Source organism: Ciona robusta, chromosome 3 (genome assembly GCF_009617815.1).
Source record: "Ciona robusta chromosome 3, ASM961781v2".
Taxonomy (NCBI): Eukaryota; Metazoa; Chordata; class Ascidiacea; order Phlebobranchia; family Cionidae; genus Ciona; species Ciona robusta.
Window position 1 is genome coordinate 8680236 of NC_143237.1, and position 22861 is coordinate 8703096.

Below are 22861 nucleotides of genomic sequence, written 5' to 3' on the forward strand. Positions count from 1 at the left end.
AGGTTGATTACCGTAAATGAGATGGATCACCTTGAGGAATAGTTTCGCTTCTTGGGCTGGGAACGAGGTGAAACGAAAGCTATAATTGTGTTAAAAAGTTGACGTAACCTCAGCGGTTGCCAGTTAGTATAGATGCCGTTGTTTTAATTACACTAATACTAAAAGATAGGCTTACAGACAGGTATAGATATGTTATAGCAGGGTACATAAGTATAGATAACCGCAGCCCCGCGGCTCTAAAGGGGGTTGTTTATTGTTGAAACTCAATCAAAAAATAGGTGATTTAGGTGCTACCGTAGCCCATCTTGCCCTACAGTAGTACCATATATTACGAATCAAAATTAGATGCGAATTTCATTAGTTACGCTCCGTCTTATGTGGCTTGCATTGTTGTCATACCAATCTAGACGATCCACAGCGAAGCCATGAAGCGTGCTGAGTAGAAACATGATCACCTGACATTTCCGGCTGTCACGACCGTGTGGCTGCTATGCGAGACCAAAACGTCGTAGGTGTGAAGTGCTGTGGCATATGGAAGCGTTTCTGGGCCTGCTGTCGAGCGGTTTCGGCGGCGCAGACTTCACGGATGAGCTCAGTGGTAACCATGCGCAAGACGTAATAATCGCGAGGTTAAGATGGACGGGCACCTTCAGTTTGTTTACTCTAAAGTGCGTGTAATTTGTAACGTTCAGTTTACAGGAAATTTACTGTCATATTAGCGTGTAAGGTGCGCTGGCGCTTTAGAAATATTGACTTCTACACTTAAGGTGTTAAAAGCAGGTGCTGAGGTGTCTTTTAGCTGCAATGGTCAAGATTAGCTAAGTCAACAATGAGGTTCAAAGCAAAAGATATCTGTGTAAAGACAGAGTCTATATACGGAGAAACGAGTGTTGTTGTAAGAGATGCCAGGATGTTAGGCATTGCACATGTTGCTAGGCTGCACCGCGAAATGGCGCTGCCGGAAAAACACTCACGCGAAAGTGTTGACGTGCTTATTACTTTCGATTCGCGTCAAAGAAAACTACGTTGGCCGCTTAGTTGTGGCTGTTTTTTTTAAGTTAAAAGGATTCCCTTGTCAGACTATATCGGGTCAGTATTTTGTGGGAGTGTAGTCTATGCGGTATTGTGGTACGAGGTGTTATCAACGCGTGAAGACCCGAGGCAGAATCTGCATTGTCGTTTATTTGTCCGTGCGAGGTTAGACGACGCGTCATCCTAATTGTTTATATCGCTAGAATAGCTTAGGAAGTGTTGGCCAGGATGTGTTGATCAGCCCACACTTTAAATAGGCGATTCGCTAAGCAATATTATTTTCGCGCATTTCGTGCCGCCAGCGCTCAAGTGTGGATTGTGGTTTTGTACAGGCTGTGTAAATTGCACGCTCGCAAAACTAGCCGTTCTGTAGGGACTTCGGTTACGACCATATTCACCACATCCGCTTTACGAGTATCTGCCAAAATACGAGAACTGGCTGCATATTTTAGTTTGAAAAGTTACGCGAAGTGAAGCTTAGCTGAGTGTCATTCGTCACGTGTAGGCTAATTGTAGACAAGAGAGAAATCCCGGTGCCAAGTGCTTTGAAATCAAAGTCTTCTCTCTCAACCCTTAAACCGCTTCATTTTTTTTTCACGGAGATTGTTTCGAGATTTGTTATTGATTCTTTTTCTGCGCGTCAGCATTTGTATATTAACGCTGGTTCAGCTGGACCGAGGTAGCCTGCTGAGTATAACGCAACACGACGTGACTGTGGCGTTCTTATGGATCCTTGTACAACAAATACGAGCGTGCTGAAAGGGGTGTAAAATGGTGAGTATATGTAATTTGAGAAACGTTGTTCAAACAAGACGCCGTCTCGTAGCAAATAGCGCAGCCTTGGACCTGTGATACCACAGTGAGCATACATTGGTGATAGATAGACTTGATATAGAACATGCTGGTTTAATACTGTTTATTGAGTGCAGGCGTCAAATGTACGATATAAGCCATAGGGCGAGGTACAAGTTTGGGCTTAGCTATATCATGTTGTTTCCGCGTATTAACTTTGAAACCGCTTATGTTGACGTATATGATCTGTATCAGGTGTATAAGCTTTGCAAGAATGCTGACGATCGGGGCGGAATTTCAATACAGTTTAAAACGCGTTGGAGACAACCTGGCGTTTAAAGGTTTGTGTTACGGTGCCAACGTGTTTGGCTTTGTGCAATATTTCGTATATAACTCGATTACTGATATTCATTTTGAGAAACCGCCAAGGTCTAATTATCTAATAACGCCCGACCTGCTAATGTGATCACGTAGACCAGTGCTCGGCCATGTGTAAGAGTATAATTGCGGGCGTCGACAGCCGCCTATATCGATATCAGCACAACGCACTTTCTCATGGAGCTCGCAGCCCTAGATAATGGCTCCCACGCCTGCCTGCGGACGACCAGAGCCATTTTAATGGCGCGTAGTTTTAATTTCGCATCTCGGCCGTGGCTTTTGTTACCGCTACCGCGAAGTGGACTTCTGTGGTCGTTACTTTTGCTTTCGGCGACAGATACACACTTGGCAACTACTTGAGCGCTTGATTGATATGCTAAGTAGGTGCAGCGCAAGTGCTCGACGCGCGGAAGTTACAATTACAACCCCGCGGAATAATACAACGTCAAAATTCAACGGTGCGTGGTTACGAAACCGACAAGATGTTCATTCGCATTAAGTTTCAATATTTCCGCTCAACAACTGATGCCTCTCTAGAGAGTGCGAGAGGAAAGCAGCGGTAATAAGGATTAATCAATATACGGACAAACTCCCTTCGTATTATCGAACTGTGGTTAACCATTGCCGTGAAGCAAGCAAGCGACATATGTCGTTGGACGAAATAAACGTCGTAGTAAAACAGTCAAACAGGTCAGAAACGCCGTGGGCATGGGTGCATGAAAATTCGCCCCAAATTATGTCCAGTTTGTTTTTGGTTAGAAACCACATTAATTTGAGTTACAGTTTGATTATATATATTTGCTGAAACTGTTAAGGTTTGATGTATGAGGTATAAATATATTAGTTAAACGCATCGAATGGCAGGGATTAGCTAAACAGTGCTAATAACGTGCCGCACTTGCGGCGCCCCCCGCAGAGTTATTTATTATGCAAGCAGCCTTTTGCGCTTGCTGTCGCGAGACACACGAGCAACTTACAGGTCGATTTGATCAGCAATAATGATAAGACTCATTAGCAGGTGGCATTGGCGACCTCGTGTCTGCGGTAAGCTTAGTCGGATCGACAGAGGTCCAGGCTATCAAAACCGCATTAGGGTGTAAGTCCGAGTAACCGAAAATACCATGGCTTATTAGAGATATAATAACCAGATCGTTATCGAATTTTAAAGTCATTTTTTACAGCGATCCGGGTGAGGTTTTAGTCGAATGAAATGTGGCGGCAACGGTCCCATACCATGCTGCTTGTGCTGTTTTTTGTTTACAATGTAAATGCCCAGTTGGACGAACCCTCACTGACAGAGGACGATGGGGAATATGCTTATTTTGAATACGATTACAAGGAAGATTATAATCAACTCTCCGATGCTATCGACAAGGAATTAATGAAAATGAATGTCTCCCCGAGAACTATAGTCATTTCTATCATATATTGCGTCATAGTGGTCGCAGGTACGGGTATTTCCCCCACGCATAAAAAAAAAACGAAAACAAAAATTAAAAACGAAAATTGTTTTAAATATTAAAAAAAAAAATTGAAAAAATTCGCCTTTTATAAAAACAGCGCAACGTTTTAAAAGTTGTAATATTTTGTTGTAGGTTTGGTTTTGAATGTTGTTGGATTGGTGATGACACAGCGGTGTACAGTGATCCAGTACTCGCAGAAACTCTTCATGCAGAATCTATGCATATCTTCTCTTCTGTTGGTTACAAGCTTGGCGTTTTCAGCGCAATATCGAGCGCTGCGAGATTGGAGACTCGGTTCGATCACATGCAAGGTAGGCATATGTGTGCTGGTTAAGAAAATATTAAAAAACTAGTTCCTAACTGCTGAAAATGAAACTGCTTACTTGAAAAAGTTTGTAAATAGACCTTTTGACTCGTTTTGTAACAAACAATATCCAATTTGGAACTGCGTCAACTGAGATTTATTTTGTTTTTACAGCTGGTTAACTGCCTGAAGACGCTGAGCATGTTCTGCCAATGTTATTTCGCCGTGGCGGTGGCAGCTGACTATGTAGTGATGCGGAAACGGCCTGGTATTGGAAATATTCGCCGCACGGTCATCGAAATACTAACGGTGGGCTTTGGTTGGATGCTAGCGGCTGGCTTCTCCGTTCCAATGCTTGTCTTTGCGGAAACCGATGCCATAGGCGCCGACCAACACATGTGTACCTTGTTTCCATGGTACAAAACATCGACTGTTGTCGAAGAGACCGAATTGTACGACGTGTATGAGCTGAGTGGAGATGAAGAAAAATTCGACGATTCTCTGCAGCCACAGTGCAAGGATCTCAATAACGAGCCGTATCGTGTGTGGGTGATTTGCAGTTTCGCTTTGGCATATGCCACACCACTTTTAGTGTCTGTTTGCCTTTGTGTTATGTACAAAGCCACAGCTGCAAGATACAACTCTCAAATTACCCAGACTGAACAAAACCAACATCGGGTCGTAGACAGCTCGCAACGGCGGGGAAAGAAACGCCGAAAGCCGGCGAGTCGTTTTATTGTGGGCGGGGTGTGGGTGTCGCTCATAGAACTGGCGTACTTTCTTTGTTGGTTGCCGCTTCATATTTACCACATGGGTCGCATTTGGGGCCTGGACCTTGGCCCAACCGAGTGTCTAAATCTCCGGGATTTCAGTTTCGTTCTCGGATACGCAAGCTGTCTCGTATTGCCAGCGATAGTAATTGCATATTCCAGACCTGGTTCGCTTCCTCAGAGGTCAGGCGCCTCGTCATCTACGTCATCGTTTACGTCATCATCCGTGAAATCGATGACGAAGGGTGACGTTACGCCTGAGCAAACGGACATGCACTTGCTTAAACAAAACTTAGAAGACCAAGATCCAAACAGTTGCACGGCAACATAAAATATCCAACGTAGAACTCCACGGTCGTTGGCGATGTCAGTGGTCTATGTAATTAGCGAGCATGGCGCCTCCTTATTTACTGTAGGTTTTTATCGTTCCCTTCATCTCATACCTCGTACATATTTACCTCGGTTAAGTACCCGGTATCCTTTAATCCAGCAGATTAATCTTCACTGCCAGTACTCTGTCTCCCGTTAACTTGTTGCATTCTTTCCCTGGCACTCGGCCAAACCGCAAGCTCAAAATTAACCACACACACCAACGCATTCAATTCAGCAAACAAACTGATTTCCGACGCGTGAAGCCCGATTTATCCTTGTTTTCTTCCTTATCTTAATGTGGAAACCGATTTCCACCGTTGTTTACACAACCCGTCAACATATACAATATCTCAACGTTGCAGAAAACGTGCACAGCATGATCTATGCTCTTATTATTATTGTCAAGATATATTGATATATAATATTATGTACCTCTTTATCTTCCATGATGCAGCGTTGTATATATTGCGCGTACAAATAAACATTTTGTTAATTAAGATTCGTCGAATGTGTAACCATACCAGTTTTACAAAAGAAACACAAAGGCATCAGTTAAAACGACGCATTTAGCCTACAATAAAATCACAAAAATGAACTGATTAGCAATGTCGAAGTACTTCGTTTGTGCTTTAACTGGCTTGACTATCTGTCAACTTGATTACTCTTATAAAACTGACGCTAGCTGTTGGAACTGTAAAGCTGTGTATCTCTGACACAAACTGCTGGTTAAATGTTATAGTAGATTGTGGGACGATAGGATCCCTCTAGCAAATATTATCTAAATATCCTAAATCTGCGTTTTAAACAACCAACAACGGTCTATGGAAAATAAGAGGATGAGGTTTTCTTTGAATGTTGTTTGCTACCCAATGGGAAGAGAAAATAGAATCAAAAGGTGTCCCATCTTCCAACCCTACTATACTATTTACTAAGTAAATAACAAACGGTTCTGTTTCTTCCAAACAGTTTGTTCTTGATTTCCAAGTTCCAACCTAAGTACAATGTTCGGTATATTGTCGATGTCCAAACTCACACCGTATTCTAATGTAATATTGCTTCGTCCGTCTAAGTCCTGTAAAAGCATTGTTAAAAAATTTGCAATGAAAATTACAACATAACTTACCTGGCTTATGCGAATTCTTTATCTAACTGAAGTTCTTAGCTAGTGAAACTAAACATGCTGTAATCTAATGTGTGTGTTCTATATTCGGCAAAATACGGCATTTGATTGTTAAACACATGATACAGTGCAAGCACCTATGGCGCATATTTAAAACAGTAAGGCAAGTGCTGTATATGAAAAAGCCACCAAGCAGCTAGCACATTTACACAAATGAAGGTAAATAAGTACCACGACAAAATATGAAATTTAATTAAACTAGAAAAAAGTAAATGGAAGAAAATTTATGGCCCTGGCAGAATTTTACTACAGAAAACGTGTGTATGCAAAGGAATTAATTCTATACATAATAAAAGCCCCAAAAAATTGTTTGTACGTTAATAACCTATTGACAATAAAGCCAACTTTCGTAAAGAAATAGTACAATAAAAATGTCATTTTGTGAAATTAAGCAGCTAGTTACAAAAAGTATGCTTCTTGTGTTTAAATCACAGTAGTTTAGTTGCTAACATGGAAAGTAAGTATGTAGCATCTGGATATTAAAAGATGTTGGTCGTTGAGTGAATAGAGTTGGTTCGTCATTTTGCACCTGCAGAAAGAAGTGAATTTTTAATGAAATATATACAGTAATAAAATTGTGGTTAGTGCATCAGCCTCTGGCTCAGCGGTTATGGGTTCAAGGCTCACTGTTGCCATAGTGGGTAAATGTGTCCTTGGGTAAGCCACTAAACTGTAATTGCTTCAACCAAGTGGTCTATTGTTTGTTGTCTAAACTGTCATCCAAACATTAACTAAAAAAGAAATAACCCCTAAAAAGTAAGTACCTACAAAGTTACAAATTTGGATCTTTCTAAAGTTAGCTCAGCATTTTTGGCCTGTTTCAGTCTGGGTTGGAGCAATTATTGTTAAGGGTCTTGTCCAAGAAGACATACGCACACAATGGTGGCAGCAACGAGCTTTGAACCAGTTTCCTTTGTTCTAGAAGAATCGTTACAGCCATAGCACCAGCACAATGGGCCGGTTTTTACAACTAAAACTCACAAACTTACCTGTAACAAAGCTTCTTTTAAAGTTTGAACTGAAACAGACCAACTAAGTCCATCATAAACCTCTTCTACAGTCACCAACTTTCCATTGTGGAACATTGGTGGACAACAACCCGTTTTCACTGAGCCAACACAACGACCCCATCTTGGGCTTGCCTTTATATTGAATGGCATCACCTGTAATATATGGAAAAAGTTAAAAAATGCTGTTAAACAACCTCTATCAAGAAAGGAAACTATTGGGGCCACACTAATACATGAAACATACCTTATACCTTGTTCCTTGATTGGAAAATGCATATATTGTATCGTCATATGTGGCCTGGAAAAATTTAGAATGGGTTGGAAAATGTGAAAGTTTCAATAAAACAGGACAGTGTCTATCTTATTATTTCTCGAGAACAATTTTTGGTAAAAGTAAAAAAAACCTACAAATTATAATAAATCATATGAATTAAAAATACTACATGAATTAAAAAAATCATATGAATTAAACATAGTATATACCAACCACAAAATGCACTGGGAAAGGCAGTGGTGAAAACAAAGTAAGAGGAGGTAACCAATCCTGCTCTTTGGTGGAGTAACGATACACACTTGTGTTAGAGGAATTTTCGTGGGAGCAGAAAACATAAATTTTCGAACCCAGAGAAGCGCTCACAAGGTTAATGACCTTGTCATCTATAATATAAGTATGAGCTGTGATATATAGTACTGTGGGGTAGGGTGGGATACCATTAACACAAAAATCATATTTCCTGATTGGGCTTTGAACTGGGGCTATGGTTATACAATACTGTAAATATTCTTTATTTAATACAAATTAGACAAGAAAAGAAAATGAAAACATGTCTTACCCCACACTACCATATTTAAGTTGTATTACAGACAGAACTAAACATTCAAACCTGCAGGCAAAGAAGGAACTTTTTCCCAACTCTTTCCAGACATTCTTAATCGCTCAACTGTTTTCAGAAGTGTTTTACAACTTCCCTTTTTCCGCTTACAAAACGGACCACCTGAAAAAGGCAATGTACAACATTTAAGTCAATGCATATTTTATGTAAATTATTCCAGAATGCAAATTTAATTGGTGTGGTGCCACTTATGTAACTTATTTTTAATATATTTAATATTTTGCATGGCTGACAAAACCATTTACCATATGGACAAACCAACAAATAACCATTGGGTGAAAGCAATTACCATAAAGTAATTTGCGCAGAGACACATACACCCACAATGGTAGCAGCAACAAGGTTTGAACCTGTATTCTTTTGTCAAGTACCACATATATACATTAACCATTTTGTAACAGCACCATATATATTAAACATATCATACCAATAACATATAAACTGTCTCCCACTGCTAACATATTATGGCTATGTCTTGCATCATTCAAGCTTGGTCCTTGCAACCATTTATGTTCCTTAGGCAAATAAATGCATGTATCACTGATCGTAGTGAAAGTACAACGTCCGGAAATACCACCTATTTATAAAATGGAAGGATTTTTTTAACGATGGTTTTAAGTAAGTATATATTTCAAAACAAACATAACAGTTCATATGTATAAATGTTTTTGCATGGAAACGTTTGAAATAAAGAATGAATGCAACTTACTTTATCCTCGCGTGGCCGGAAAACGACAGTCGTTATCACACGGGTTTAACACCTCGTGTCAGCTTACGAGTTACCATGTATGTTACTTTGTGGGTGATTATTTTTTTTGTTGATTTTTTTTCATTTTTTTTGTTGATTTTTTTTTTTATGTATAGCTGATAATTAGGACAACCCATTAGTGACCACAGGATTGGATCAATTGCCGTTAAGTGTCTTGCCCAAGGACACATACGTCCACAATGGTAGCAGCGTCGAGCCTTGAACGCATTACCCTGGGTTACAGGCAGGCGCGCTTACCACTATGCCACGGGGCCGGACAAAGACAAAAGCCTTTTTATGTATAAAAGTGTATTTACCCGTTAGGAAAAGCTTATTGTCAAATACAGCACAAGCTCGTCCTTTGTAGGAACTATCTGTAATTAAATTGAAATGTTTAATTTCACAAATTAAAGAATAGAAAACATTTTTTAGGACATTTCTCAACCTGCATATTTGATGAAATAAAACACTGAAAAAAATAAATAATAAAAAAGTATATATGAAGCTTTTGAACAAAAACAAGTACACTAGTAATACAGATAACAGAATGACAAATTACCCATTGGTAGCACACTGCAACATTGTGAACATGAAGAATTAAGTAAAGTTTGAGAATCATTCAGAATTGTAAAGTGAGCAAAATCTTCACCAATTTGATTGGCTCGGTACAAACTGTTAAATATAATTTGTTAAAAAAATGGTTAAATACTAAAAAGTTGAATATCTTTTTAACCATAGTGTGTTTTAATGTTGACCACTTTACTGGTAATTCATATTATATTGTTTTTGTCATAGTACCATCATATGATATATTTACATCAAATATAAATATATTTTATTTTTATATGGTACAATGGTTAGATTATATGAATAAATATTTAACCAAAAAAGTTACCTGTGAAGTTCCAATTTATTGTTTGGGCTGCTGATAAGAACCACTGTCTAAAACATAACAAGAAACATAGTATTATAAATCTTTTATTCTATATGGTTGAGGTCCCATGGCAAGGAATGACAGAAAATCTAGGATTTAGGCCAGAGTTGGCCTATTAGCCTCAACTTAGACAATATGAACATAAATGAATGTAACTTGTTTTTTTCCATACCCAGATAAACAACAGTTGTTATAACACATGTATTCTGTTTCATACACCTTGTTTTTGGGTGTGACCTTGCATGGCTGACAATTTAGATGATTTTTCTTAATGGATGATATTTTATATAATGCAGACTAAAAATAAAACTAAAACAAATTATGATTAGTTAGTGAAAGTATAACCTAAGCTTTGGACACAGTTGAAGAGACCTCAGTACATAAACAACATATAAGCGCTGACTACAACCAATAAACTTACTTCAGTGCTACAAGATCTGTGCCTTTGCCTGGAAAATTTGAGTCTTTCTTCAATGGGTGAAATGTTGATGTTACGTAACCAGATTTTAAATTTATCTTCCAGGAGTTTTCGCTCCGGGATCGAGAGGCTGCTTACAAGAGTAAGACACTCTTCTAACTCGGACACATTCATCAATGAAATCCTCACAGTTTCAGAGATAAGATTTAACATTGAGTTGACTCCATGGCGAACTCCCCACTTTATAATTGCAAGAAACACCTGAAAAATTAGAGTAAAATATCAAAAATTCGAATCAATTTTAAACACCTTTAAAATTCAAAAAATAAAAAAAAGGAACACTTTTCTGACACAATATAAATATAAAAGTGAATAGTAACATTTTCTAACTCTCCTAATTTTACAAGGTATGTTTTGAAATATGCCAAAATGTACACTACTTCACTACTAGTCGATAGGCAGTTATTTGAAATTCAAATTTAAACACCCAATTAAACTATATATCAGGAAAGCATATGAGAATACCAGTATCACCAATTTAAACATAAAAACAAGAAAAGCATTTTTTTCCTATCTAACCCCAAATGTTAAAACAATTTTTATACCTGTAGTCGAATGACTCGAATGCAATATTTTCCATATCTAAAAGTTATAATAAATTTTTTACCTGTTTTTCCTGCATAGCTTGCAAAACATCACTACTGAGATAAATCCTCAATATTTCTTCGTGGAGGTTTAAAAACTGCTCGGTGTCGGTTAAATTCCACATGTTGTTTAATATGAATTCCATTGCTGCACTGTGTAGTTCATGCAAGGCATAATCTCTCCCCAGCTCTTCCATTTCAAAGCAATTGTCACAACTAAGACATGCCATCTGTATAAAACATAGGCAAATATGGCTATAAAAGATAAAAAGTTTTAACCAATTTGATTTTTTCCAAATATTTATCGTTAAAAACCTATAGTTAAAAAGATATATACACTGTGTCACAATACCCTTTATCCATTATACAGTAGGTCTGTTTCTGAATTGTAATTGAATCCAAAATCTTCTATAAAAATATTTCTAAAATTAAACCGAATTTGTAAGTAATTATGATTTTTCTTTATTTTAAACTGTAACTTCTTAATTTTAAATAAACTCTTTTAATTTAAGGTATATATATATTATCCTGTAGACTTACCAAATAATTCGAAGCTTCATTATAAATATTCAAACACGGACACAACCATCCAGTTGCCTTTGCAATCTGTGCTGCATTAGAAGATGTGAAGTGAACTTTGCTGGTGTAGAAATACTGTATGATCAGTCTGTAGAATAACACAAAACTAAATGCAGTTAAATAGTAGGAAAAAAAATAGGCAATCGATATATATGTTACACATGGTGTGTAAGACTAAGACAGTACCTACGTTATGTTATAAGTCCAGATAAATAAGTAATATTTTTAGGTAATTAAGTGATAATCAATAGGTCATAATGTATTTAGTGTTAACGTCAGATAATAAATTAAACAAATACAAATTAGAATTTATTGTACCTTAGCGTGGCATGATCTATATCTTGAAGTTGAACACAGTCTTGTTTGGATTCCTTGAATGAACAAGTAGAGAGCATGCATCGGAAATAATCGCTACAGCTCACTAAGACCTCACTGAGTACAGGATGTTGGGTAAGGGTTAAAAATAAAATTTTTAGGAAAATGAAAATTAAAAAAAAGTTAATTTTAAATAATCTTTCTACAGCTCATTTGGTATGAAAAAATGTTGTGTATTTCCGACGTTTATTTACATTATGCCTGGTAGCAGAAGTAACAGGAAATTTTATGGATTTACCGGTGACAGTGGACTCCTTTTCCAGACAGTGGCATGACAACAAAATTTGAAGTCAGCTTCGTGTTCTTCGCCACTGAGAAGTATTCAGAAAACCTGAAAAAAAATGTTGTACGGGTTGTATATAATTATACTTTAATAGGAAAAGTATGTTTTAATAGAAATTAATAACTTTAACTCTTTTTCAACTAAAATATTTTTAAGTAATATATTACAAAGCAGTTAATTAATTCAAGCATTTTTATAATCAGTCAACCAAAGAGGGGGGCGCAGACAAACAACGAGCCATTTATATCTAATTAATTCCAAGTTAGAATTCCAATAAAAAAATTGTTCATAAAATTTACCTCATCATGATAATGATGTCCGTCTCCTGGATGTTGATGCTCAGATCCCTCAGCTCCTCATCCGAGAAGACAGAGTGGAAGAGAACAGATGATGATCGGCGGGAATAATATTGACTAAGACTTACTTTCTCATGAAATTCAATGTAGTCGTTCACTCCCCACTTCACAGAGGCATCCACGAACCTTAACATATATGGTGGGGTAAGACGGGATACCGTTAGCACCTAAATCCAATATTTCCTGTGTGTGTTAATTTAAAAAAACACAATTACCAACGCTTTTTTAGAGTAGCAGGACTTTTATAATATAATTATGTAAATATTCTTTGTTTACTACCAAATTAAACGAGAAGAGAGAATGAAAACATATCATTTTACTCCATGCTGTTATAAATATAAACTTTTATATTGGTACAATTAAAACTGCTCTGAATACAAGACTTACTCTTTTGAATGTTGAAATGGAATGCTAATACACCCAGTGTAGATATATTCCAACAACTTTACAGCAATAATATCTTTAATTTCACATACTTTTAAATGAACAGGAGAATTGAAGCAAATTGTACCTGTTTCAAACAAAACACATGTCAGGTAAAATTAATAATACAAATTTTTATTTGAAACAAAATAATTTATTTAAAAATAAACATTACAGTTAGGTCAAACACTACTCTTAATATATATAATGTTGCTATCAGGCTTATTATAATTGAATATAACTTATTTATTTTATTTAACACAGGTTTTATAACTCTGATAAACAATTGACAATTTAATGAACTATCTCTTTGTCATACTGTTCCGGTTCTGCTGATACAGACGGCAGGTAAACGATAATACCTTATTAAAACCACTTAACTGTGACGTCAAAACAACATTTCAATAAAACAAAATTGTCTGCATAATTTTTGACCAATTTACCATTGGTTGTTGCTACACTAGCTTTAACTAAGTCATGAAAGTATTTTGATCTTGCACACATAACAACAGAATGACAAGGGTATGAGTGTTCACCATTCACAATTACTAAGTCCACCATGCTACCTAAAAAACATAAATTTGGTCCAGCATTCAAGTAAGTTTTTAGGAGAATTAAATTTGTCTTAAGCTTTTTGGGAAAAATAGGAAAAAACTGTAAAAAACAAAAGAAAAAAATGTTTTTGTAAAAACAGAAAAAAACTGTGAAAACAGAATAAGACTTTTTTCTTACCAGAGTGCCTCATGTTGTTCAAGTTGCCAAGTATTTCAACCCATAGTTGATTATCAGAATACAATCTGTTGCCGGGGTTGGGCAGGGGTTTGAACTTTTGAGAAATTCTCTTTTTTTCCACGTTTGGACATGCTTGAATGACTCTACTTACAGGACTTCCCATTTAAAAGAAAAACAAATTGCAACAACTCTCATTAGAGTTGGTTTGGAAGTTTTACACTCTTGACCTATTGAGAACAAATAAATTTAATGAAAACGCATGAATACAAATATAGTATAAAACACACGATTAATAACATAAAAATTGGAACTTTTAACGAAAATCAATCTAAAATAAAAAAGCAAAAATTTCATATTAAAAATAAATAAAAAGATATACAATTGTATTGAAATGTCTAACTATTTAAAAGCGAAACTATGCAACACCAGGCGAGTGAAACTTTCTGTATCATTAACATTCAAAAACTGCGTCATGTATGCAGTGGCGCAGCCAGAAAAAAAATAAGGGGGGTTTTAATCAAAAAAATTTCAATTTTTTTTTTTTAATTATTATTTTTTTGTTTAAAAGGAGGGGGGATCCCCTAAACCCCCTGGCTGCGCCACTGCATGTATGTTTAAAACACTAGTATACATTTATTTCTGTACATGGGAGAGGTCCTGTAGCACAGCAGAAGACAGGGGATTTTGCCGAGGGTTTGCCCATTACCATAAATACAGATGAACTAATACATAATATGAATATATAAAGCGACAATGTAAAAATATGAAAACAGTGATTTGGTTTGGTAAGAAATGCAACACCATACAGCAAGTAAGTAAGAATATGTCAGTTTATAACTCAGGTAGATAAGTATGAAGTACGACAATATTTTCCGTCGGTGGAGTTTCATCTCCAGCTCCAAGTTCCATTTCAGGCTGAAATAAAAGGGATTGTATGAATTTTTGTTAAATTTATTGGAAAGTATATGAATTTTAGTCAGGATATTTTATGGCTCAAATCTCATGCCTCTGCCCTGAATCTCATGTAGGATCTAAAATATATAGAGAAAACTTGGCATAAAAAATTGTATTTGAACAATGGCAAAGTCACTATGCGTAGTTAATTATATCAACAACAAAAACTCACAATGTTACACATGTTGTATAAAATACTGTCTTATAACAAGTGTGGTTGCCCCGGGACGCCAGGATAAAAAAAATAAAAAGTTGCATTTTTCAAACAGAAAAGATGTTTTTGTGTACATACCTGATACAGGGCAGCATCAAAGGGTTGCACCTTAACTTTCCACTGCTTACTGTAAGGCTTGGAGCGATCTTTTCTCACAGTAATAAGTTGCTTGTTGTAGAAAAATGGTTTATTTTCACCGCGTTTAATAAGACCTATGCAGTCTTCGAATCTTGGGTTTACAGAATTATCAAAGGGGAACACCTGTATATAGGAATTGTGCAATAATAAAAAAGAGCAGTAGAATATATCTATAGGTGTATATAACAATAAAAGAACTGTATAATATTTATTTTTTAAAAAATGATGTAACTAAATTGAGTGGCCATTTCTGAATTGAGTTAAAACAAGAAAAAGTATATATATATTGGGAAAGTAGTTTGCAATTAAACTAAACCACTTTTATACTGCCATACCCGATACTTTGTTCCCAAAATTGAAAATCCATATATCTTCCCTTTAAATGTGGCCTGTATAAAAATAATGCTGATATTACAAAGTTCTTAAGGTTATGCATGGAGTTAGTTTAGCTTTACATATATACATATATATATATATATCTGTACTGTTGCTGCCATTTACATCATTGTATTTTGGCTCTTAAAGCAAGAATTTTGCTGACCTACATTTCAGTTTACATGTTTGTGGCCTAAAGCTAGCACCACTCATATACAAAAGCAAAAAATTATAAAAAATCACCTACCAAAAAAAGCAAAAAATCATGCAAAAATCACCTACCATACACTGTATGGGAGAGTAAATTGGTGTAGTTATATTAACAGGTGGCATCCAGTCTTGTTCCCTGGTGGAGTAGCGATGTAATGTAAGTTGTGAAGTTACTTTACCCGAGCAGAACATGTAGATCACAGAGCTGAGTGCAACACTTATGTGTTTTAACACTTTCTCTTCTGTTGGGTAAAAAATAATGACTACATTTTTTGTTTAAAACATATAGCAGTTCAGAACAATTAAAAGTTGAAGTGTTTTATTCATACGCTCATTTTTGTTTATAATTACAAAAAATTTGGCTACTTAAGAGAGGTAAGTTACTCTTTTATATTATTTATTATACCATATAATATAACTATTTTTACCTACCAATTGGAATCTTATATCATAACAGATATCCATCATAATAATGATCAAAAAATATTGCCCTATTACACATTACAAAACCCTTTTTAAAAACAAATATTTACTTGCAGGAAACTTTCCGATCTTCTCCCACACCCCCCCAGAAATACGAAGTCGTTCAATCGTGTTGATGTTTTTCCTGCTTGATATTCCTCCAATACGTTGGTTTGTTTCAAACCATTTTCCACCTGGTGTATAAAAATAAGAAAAATGAAATATAGTTATGTTATATACTATTTTATATAGGCATGTTTCATACTATTTTATACATGGTCTTTACTGGGGTTTCGAAGTTCAAGCTTTGCTGAGAGTACACAAATTTTACACAAAGTCCTGCATATATTATACTATTCACCTTGAAGGGTCAGGTAAAATTCTAGCAGATTAAAAGGGGCTGCGAGCAAATTCTTGAATATTTTAGTAAGACTTTTTTACAAAAGGCAGTTTTACAAAACCCTAGCATATTTAATTAACTAAATCTAAACTTTTACTATTTTGAACATTTCTTTTTTTTACACATTCATCACATATAAAAACATGATAACACACAACAAAAAGTAGTTACCAATGACATATATGCTGTCACCAACCAACAGCATATCATGTGAATGGCGAGCATTGTTCATGGTTGGACCATGGAACCACTGGTGTCTCTTTGGACAATACACCAGTGTTGTATCAAACACAGTTCCTAATGGACGTTTTGTTTTTGAGCAGTAAAAACCACCTGTGGAAAAATATCTAGAGTTTAAGGTTTGAACGATATCACATATTCTTTATCAAATTAGTAATAAAAAATGATGTTCTATCTTGAAAGTAATATGTACAAATATATTTCACACAAATCATAATTCACTATTCTTGTCAATGAAAAAAACAACTGCTTCAATTGGATGCTCCTCTGACCCATTTCGAGTTACCACATAAGTGATTAGGTGGTTGATATGTTTTCACATGGGAATTGGGTTGAAGTGCATACTCACAATAGTAGAAGCACCGAGCATTGAACCCAGTATACCTTGGTTACAATGTGAGCTCTCTAACCAATGGGCCATGATGCCAGACAAAGCTTGATTTTAATGATAATTCATGAAAATAAACCAATTTGCATATATCTGTTGTCTAAATAACAATTCTATGTTAACCAGCCATACCAACTGATACTGCATTTAACATAATGCTTGGCCACTGTCAAGTGTAAATGTTCTGACAGTTAAGTATACTAAAATTAAGTTATGTTTAAATAGTATTTAACACTGACCAGTAATAAAGATCCTGCCATTCACCACTTGCACAGCATAGCATACCATTGGAATCCCTGAAAAATAAAAATATATAATAAATATCATATTTAAAAGTTTTTTTTTAAATTTAGTCTTTTTTGGGGATAAATATTTGATTTTTTATTATCTGGAGAATAAAGTTATATTGAAGTAAATAAATTTTATCTTATTCCAAAATGCATATTTACAAAATTGTGTCAAAACAAACTAAATATAATCAAATCTACAATAAAAACAAACAAATGACAAACATACTAGGTTGGTAGGAGCTGCAGGATCTTGAACAAATGCTGTTTATGTCTGTTGGTTCTAACACTTTCTTGAAAGTTTCTGTTGATTCCTTAAAATCCTGCGTTCTGCACAGCCTATTTTAAACAAAACGTTTTATTTATATCATCAATTTGTTGTTCCTGAGATAGTGTTATAAATTTTCGCAATTAATTTCACGTGCTTGAGAATTTTGAACAATAAATTAAATTCAACTCTTTTATCATTGCACATTATTATATTTATAAAATTAAATGCATGAAATATAACTCACTTTTGAAGGGTCAAATTCTGATAGTAATAAGTCAACAACACCACAGTCTAAAACAAAAAGAATAAATTTACCACAAACATGTAATTGCAAAAAATAAATATCTCAAAGAGTAAAATATCTTAAAACAAGTCCCATCAACTACCTCAGTGCTGCAGTCCCGATGTTGCTGCCCCGTCTCCAGGATCCGTTCCTCCATTGGAGCAAGATGAGCAAACCTCAAAGAATCTTTGAAGAAGTCCACAGTTGGATGCGAGGGTATCCCAAAATTCATCACGGCCTCCACCGATGCCTCCAGCTCCGAAATTTCCATCAGAGAAGTCCGAATGACCTTACTGAGAAGATCCAGAACCTCCACAGCTGAGTGCGACACTCCCCAATCCAAAACAGCATCAAACAACTGGTTGGGGAAGAAAAATAAAGTTTTAATTTTTATTAGAAAATTAGCTTCAAATGCTTGTAGCGCAGGTTATGCTTGTAGCGCAGATCACTTATTTAAAGATGTCTTTATTCTCTTTTGGGGTCCTTTAAACATTTTGCGTTTTTTGTTGTGTTAGTTCTTTTTGATTAAACTTTTATTTGAACAATTGATTAAAAACAAAAAAATACAGGTATAGGTTTGAGTAAGGCACTTTTAAACACTTATACAGACATAAATAACAACAGTCTACTGATTTAGGGTTTCTTGCCATAATTTGATCAACTTTTATATAGACAAAACAAAATCAAGTTCAGAACACTTTAATTCATATTGTTTTATTTACAAATCTAATCCAAAAGCTGGAAAATTTTAATTCACCTAAAATTTTATAAACTGACCTCCTTTTCTGAAACAGCAAAAAGTCGATCTTCGGATAAAACAGATCTTAGATATTCACTTGATAACTTGGTAAATGATAAAGTGCTTTTGGTTTGGCTTAAGTTTTTTAATATGAAGTCAGAACAAGCTTCTTTAAGCTGGGTTAAAGCATAGGATTCTGCCAATGTTTCTGTTTGGAAGCAATTTTGTGTTGTCACTCTTTCTATCTGAAGTTAAGTTCATAAAGTTAGTGGGTATGAATAGGCATTGGTAGTATTAATATAACATGCTTGACCGATATATGGGTTGAGCAATATTAGTAAATGATATTTACAGTTTAATAATTATCGTGACACAGTTTATGGAAAAAATGAAGAACAAATGTGTTTTGTCAGGTATATAACCTGGATTTTTCGAATTAATAAGACTGATTACATTCATATATGGCATCTTAGATTCAAATATCAGTACAGTAAAAAGTTGAAATAACAATTTTGGTCAAAAAAACAAATTTAGCCATTACTCATTTGTTATGTGCTTCACTAACTATTCATTCTCAATGAAATTTATACAAGAAAATAAAAAAAATATTATAAAGCTACCCAATAACGACAGTAGCCTATTTAACAAATATTTTACAGACAACTGTTATAATACGTTGTAGATACCAAAATATAAGCAATAACCTACCAAATATAAGCTCCCTTGCTTCAAAAGCTCGGATTCTGGACAAATCCATCCAGCTGCCTTTATTATTGAATTAATGTTCTCTGGAGTGAATTGCACTTTACCAGTGTAAATATAATCCACTATTACCCTGTGAGAATTGCAGTTTTATTATTGGCATAAATAGAAAGATAAATATCCATTTTTTTATATGATTTCCTGACAAATAAAGATAGTAAAGTGAAACAGCTGGCTCTATGGCTCACTGGTTAACATGCTGGCATCATACCTAAAGAAAAAATCCAAAAAAACATCTACCTACAAAGTTAAGTGGTAACTCGTAAGCAGGCAAGAGGTGTATGAAACAGAACACTTGTTTTGAACCAGTGTCAATGCCCCGTCACATATGATAAACAAGTTACATTTATTCAACATTCAACCTATTCCTAGAAAATAGTCTTCTGACATAAACTATAAAAAAGGCAAATTTGGATATTTTATAAATGTTGACATACTGTAGTGTATCTTGGTCAACCCCGAACAGTTTTACAGAATCTTCTGTGGCTTCCATATAACTCCTATCACCAACTCTAAACATGCTATGGAAGTATGAACTAAAAGTTGAGAGCAGCTCACTGAAATAAAAAATACGTTAGATTTCAGATTGGGATTTTTTACTGTGATACATTCAAAATTCAAAAAAAAAATTTAAATTTAATTAAGTAAATTATTTTTTAGCTGAAATGTCTTTTGAACAGAAGGAACCTTTTATTGTTAAAAAACAATAAAAAGTATTAGGCATTTTAGCCTCGCCATAGGACCTTTCTCATATAAAATAGAATGAAACAAGTTAAATATATTAGAAAAAAACAAATGTTTGTAAAATGAGGAACCAAACTTACCGATGGCATCTTATTCCTTCACCATTCTCAGGGGATAACACAACATTATAATTTAATTCCGTTTTTTCACTTTCCATTCGACTCTCTTGAGAAAAGCAACTAAAGAATCTGTGAATATTTCTACTTTAACATATGCATAATGTTAATTATTATAAAGAAACTAATTTATTAAAACATGTGTTTAAACTTAAAGATTGTAGTTAATATTACTAAGATTAAAGATGTTTAAACTTTTATGGTACAATTAGATTTTCTGAATTCGTTTGCAGCACAGCAAATTTTAAAAACTGTTCTATAGTTTGGTACAAACGTACAATACAACTTAATATTTTTCACAGAATATTGTTTATTATTAAAGTTTTTGCAACACACATGAACATGTTTTGTGACACACAGATAAAGAAATTAAGCTCTGTGTCTCTATATACAGATATACCCTTTATCTGAAAGTAATAAAATGTGAATTTAAGTATAAGGGTACAGACTTATAAGGTAGCAATACCGGTAAAATAATATTTCAATTTGTGGGTTTAAAGACTCACTTCTCAGACATAAACTTCTCTTCTGATATTTGTATACAACAACTGTCAATTTCATCTTGAATTAATATTTTGCTTAACATGTCAAACACAGGAGAGGAATTGGAGCAGAAACGACCAAGAGAAACTTTTTCATGAAGTTCTATCTTTTCGTGAAGTCCCCACTGGACTGCAGCATCGGAGAAACTGAAATTAAGCAAAAAAATATAAGACAGTAGGGGTGAGAGGACTAATGAATGGGCATGTGCCACATTCTATTATAATGTAATTTATAAAAAGATGTGTAAACATGCATTGTACACGTAGGTGGCGAACATGGGTATGCATGTATGCCTTGGAATCAATTATGATACAATCTCGATGCTTATATGTCAATCGCTGTACTTAATACCATACTTACTTTCCTATGCAATCAAAAGGCAAAGACACTTTGCCAGTATACATATACTGTAACAGGAACTTTGCCTCCTGGTCTGGGATTTTTTTTGCAGTAATTACCAATCCATCTTTTGTGTCTAATAATTAAAAGATTACAATGAATTCAATTAGCAAATTTTTAAGTTAGCAAAATATTTTTTTATTTAAAATTTTATTTGAAGATAAAATTTAAATCAACTTAACATAACAAACATGAATTCATTTATGCCTTCATTCAGGGTAAAAAGGATAATACCAATTAGATAAAAAAATACGTATATACGATAGCTGTTAAAACATGCTAGTAATAAAACATAAGAAGAAGTTACAATAAAACGATTTAGGATAAACAGAATTATTTACCAGAATCATTGACAGCTTGTACCACCAAGTCATGAAAATATTTGCAGCAGAAATAAAGCACAACAGAATGACAAGGATACACACGGTCTCCACAGTGAATAATGGTATCTGTCATTTCCTCTACATAACATATATAAAGTTATTGCAAGATTGACAATGGGAGAAAATTTATTATAGGGAATGAAGATATTCTATAAAAACAACAAAGTAAAAACTAAGCTGTCATATAGATTATATATATATAAGTCAAATCAAAATGTTGTTATTAATTAAAATAACTTTATCATGTTTTAATCTTTGGGGTGCTAGTAAAGAGTCCACCCACAAGGTCATACGTTAAGGGTAACCCCTTGACTTTTAACCTTGAAGGATTGTACACTAGCACTCTTTTATGTTTGAATAAAAAAATGTTTAATTTAAAACAAATTAATATATATGACTTGTTTTAAAAATATTCATGATTGATATGAAAAACAAATGTGTTTACTTATTTATACCATTTTTTCTCATTTCATTTAAACTTTGGAAAAGAACAGAAAAAAATTCTTTATCAATAAACAATCCATCAGGTAAGGCTGGAGCGACGTAATTTTGTCTGTAGGTTTCTCTTGTTTGTGACACATTCTGGCATGCTTTAATACAAACAAAACGACTACCAATTCCACCCATAATTTACTACAGAAATGTATGTTGTAAAATATGTGTAAATAGTGAAGAAATTTAAACCAAATATGCCGCACAGTAAACATTAATTAGAAGCGAAAACAAAGTACGAAATGAACTACGCGCTACTGACGCAATTACCCAAACATTTCACTTGAATTGCTACAAAATCTTGCCGTAAGCTTCCAAGAAAGAAGTAAAGTTGTTATTGTTTTTGGAGTGGTTACGCATGAATCGTTCCATGTGTCTTTAGTCAACCGTATCGGCCCCAAATAAAAATTATAAAAATTGAAAAGTCCGATAAATGTGATTGTCTGTTTCAAATTTGTTTAAACATATTGACTTGTTTATTTAATTTAAAATTTAGCAGCGATATGTGTAACATATTCTCAACCAAAGCCGCAAATGAAATAGGAGAGAAGAAGAAAGATCGCGTCAACGAATCTCCGCAGTTACGTAGGTTCATTCGCAACCTTGTTTGTTTCCGTATTACGTCATGTCGGTTTGCGTAATGTACCGGTGGAGGCGGCGTGATGATCGCGTGATGTGAGATCAAACACGGACTGATCCGAACCCGTTCACGATTTAGAAAGCTTTATTTAATAAACAACGACTTTTAGTGTTGTAAAACTGTTTGTTAGACACA

General features: G+C 34.8%; 3 protein-coding genes across 7 annotated transcripts; 1 reads left to right on the forward strand and 2 right to left on the reverse strand.

Annotated features, from left to right (window-relative positions):
* Window positions 1–976: 976 nt before the first annotated feature.
* Window positions 977–6547, forward strand: LOC149738951 (kappa-type opioid receptor-like). 2 transcript variants are annotated; one of them, XM_089875559.1, is made up of 4 exons: window positions 977–1806; window positions 3384–3650; window positions 3798–3976; window positions 4144–6547. In XM_089875559.1, the coding sequence occupies exons 2-4, from the start codon at window positions 3413–3415 to the stop codon at window positions 5068–5070; spliced, it is 1344 nt and encodes a 447-aa protein (XP_089731685.1). In that variant the 5' UTR covers window positions 977–1806; window positions 3384–3412; the 3' UTR covers window positions 5071–6547. The 2 variants fall into 2 exon arrangements, with proteins under 2 accessions (XP_089731685.1, XP_089731684.1); XM_089875558.1 differs by lacking the exon at window positions 977–1806 and adding an exon at window positions 1848–2165.
* LOC149738952 (kelch-like protein 26) lies at window positions 6300–13861 on the reverse strand. Of its 2 annotated transcripts, XM_089875550.1 has the most exons (18): window positions 13687–13861; window positions 13398–13520; window positions 12919–13042; window positions 12475–12657; window positions 12131–12223; window positions 11836–11949; window positions 11479–11605; window positions 10962–11168; window positions 10298–10555; window positions 9838–9884; window positions 9502–9614; window positions 9260–9316; window positions 8622–8771; window positions 8186–8296; window positions 7789–7958; window positions 7546–7599; window positions 7281–7454; window positions 6300–6820 (listed from the first exon to the last, which is right to left on the reverse strand). In XM_089875550.1, the coding sequence occupies exons 1-18, from the start codon at window positions 13847–13849 to the stop codon at window positions 6737–6739; spliced, it is 2352 nt and encodes a 783-aa protein (XP_089731676.1). In that variant the 5' UTR covers window positions 13850–13861; the 3' UTR covers window positions 6300–6736. The 2 variants fall into 2 exon arrangements, with proteins under 2 accessions (XP_089731676.1, XP_089731677.1); XM_089875551.1 differs by lacking the exon at window positions 13398–13520.
* A 52-nt stretch (window positions 13862–13913) lies between these two features.
* LOC149738953 (kelch-like protein 38) lies at window positions 13914–22748 on the reverse strand. 3 transcript variants are annotated; one of them, XM_089875549.1, is made up of 18 exons: window positions 22357–22748; window positions 21553–21672; window positions 21173–21287; window positions 20776–20958; window positions 20234–20341; window positions 19847–19966; window positions 19356–19482; window positions 18686–18892; window positions 18012–18266; window positions 17870–17916; window positions 17584–17693; window positions 17307–17363; window positions 16611–16772; window positions 16111–16233; window positions 15650–15819; window positions 15328–15381; window positions 14933–15115; window positions 13914–14601 (listed from the first exon to the last, which is right to left on the reverse strand). In XM_089875549.1, exons 2-18 carry the CDS (start codon window positions 21665–21667, stop codon window positions 14518–14520), a joined length of 2220 nt encoding a protein of 739 aa, XP_089731675.1. In that variant the 5' UTR covers window positions 21668–21672; window positions 22357–22748; the 3' UTR covers window positions 13914–14517. The 3 variants fall into 3 exon arrangements, with proteins under 3 accessions (XP_089731675.1, XP_089731674.1, XP_089731673.1); XM_089875548.1 differs by lacking the exon at window positions 22357–22748 and adding an exon at window positions 22050–22338; XM_089875547.1 differs by lacking the exons at window positions 13914–14601; window positions 22357–22748 and adding an exon at window positions 22050–22340 and having other exon boundaries at window positions 14843–15115.
* Between the last annotated feature and the right edge of the window lie 113 nt (window positions 22749–22861).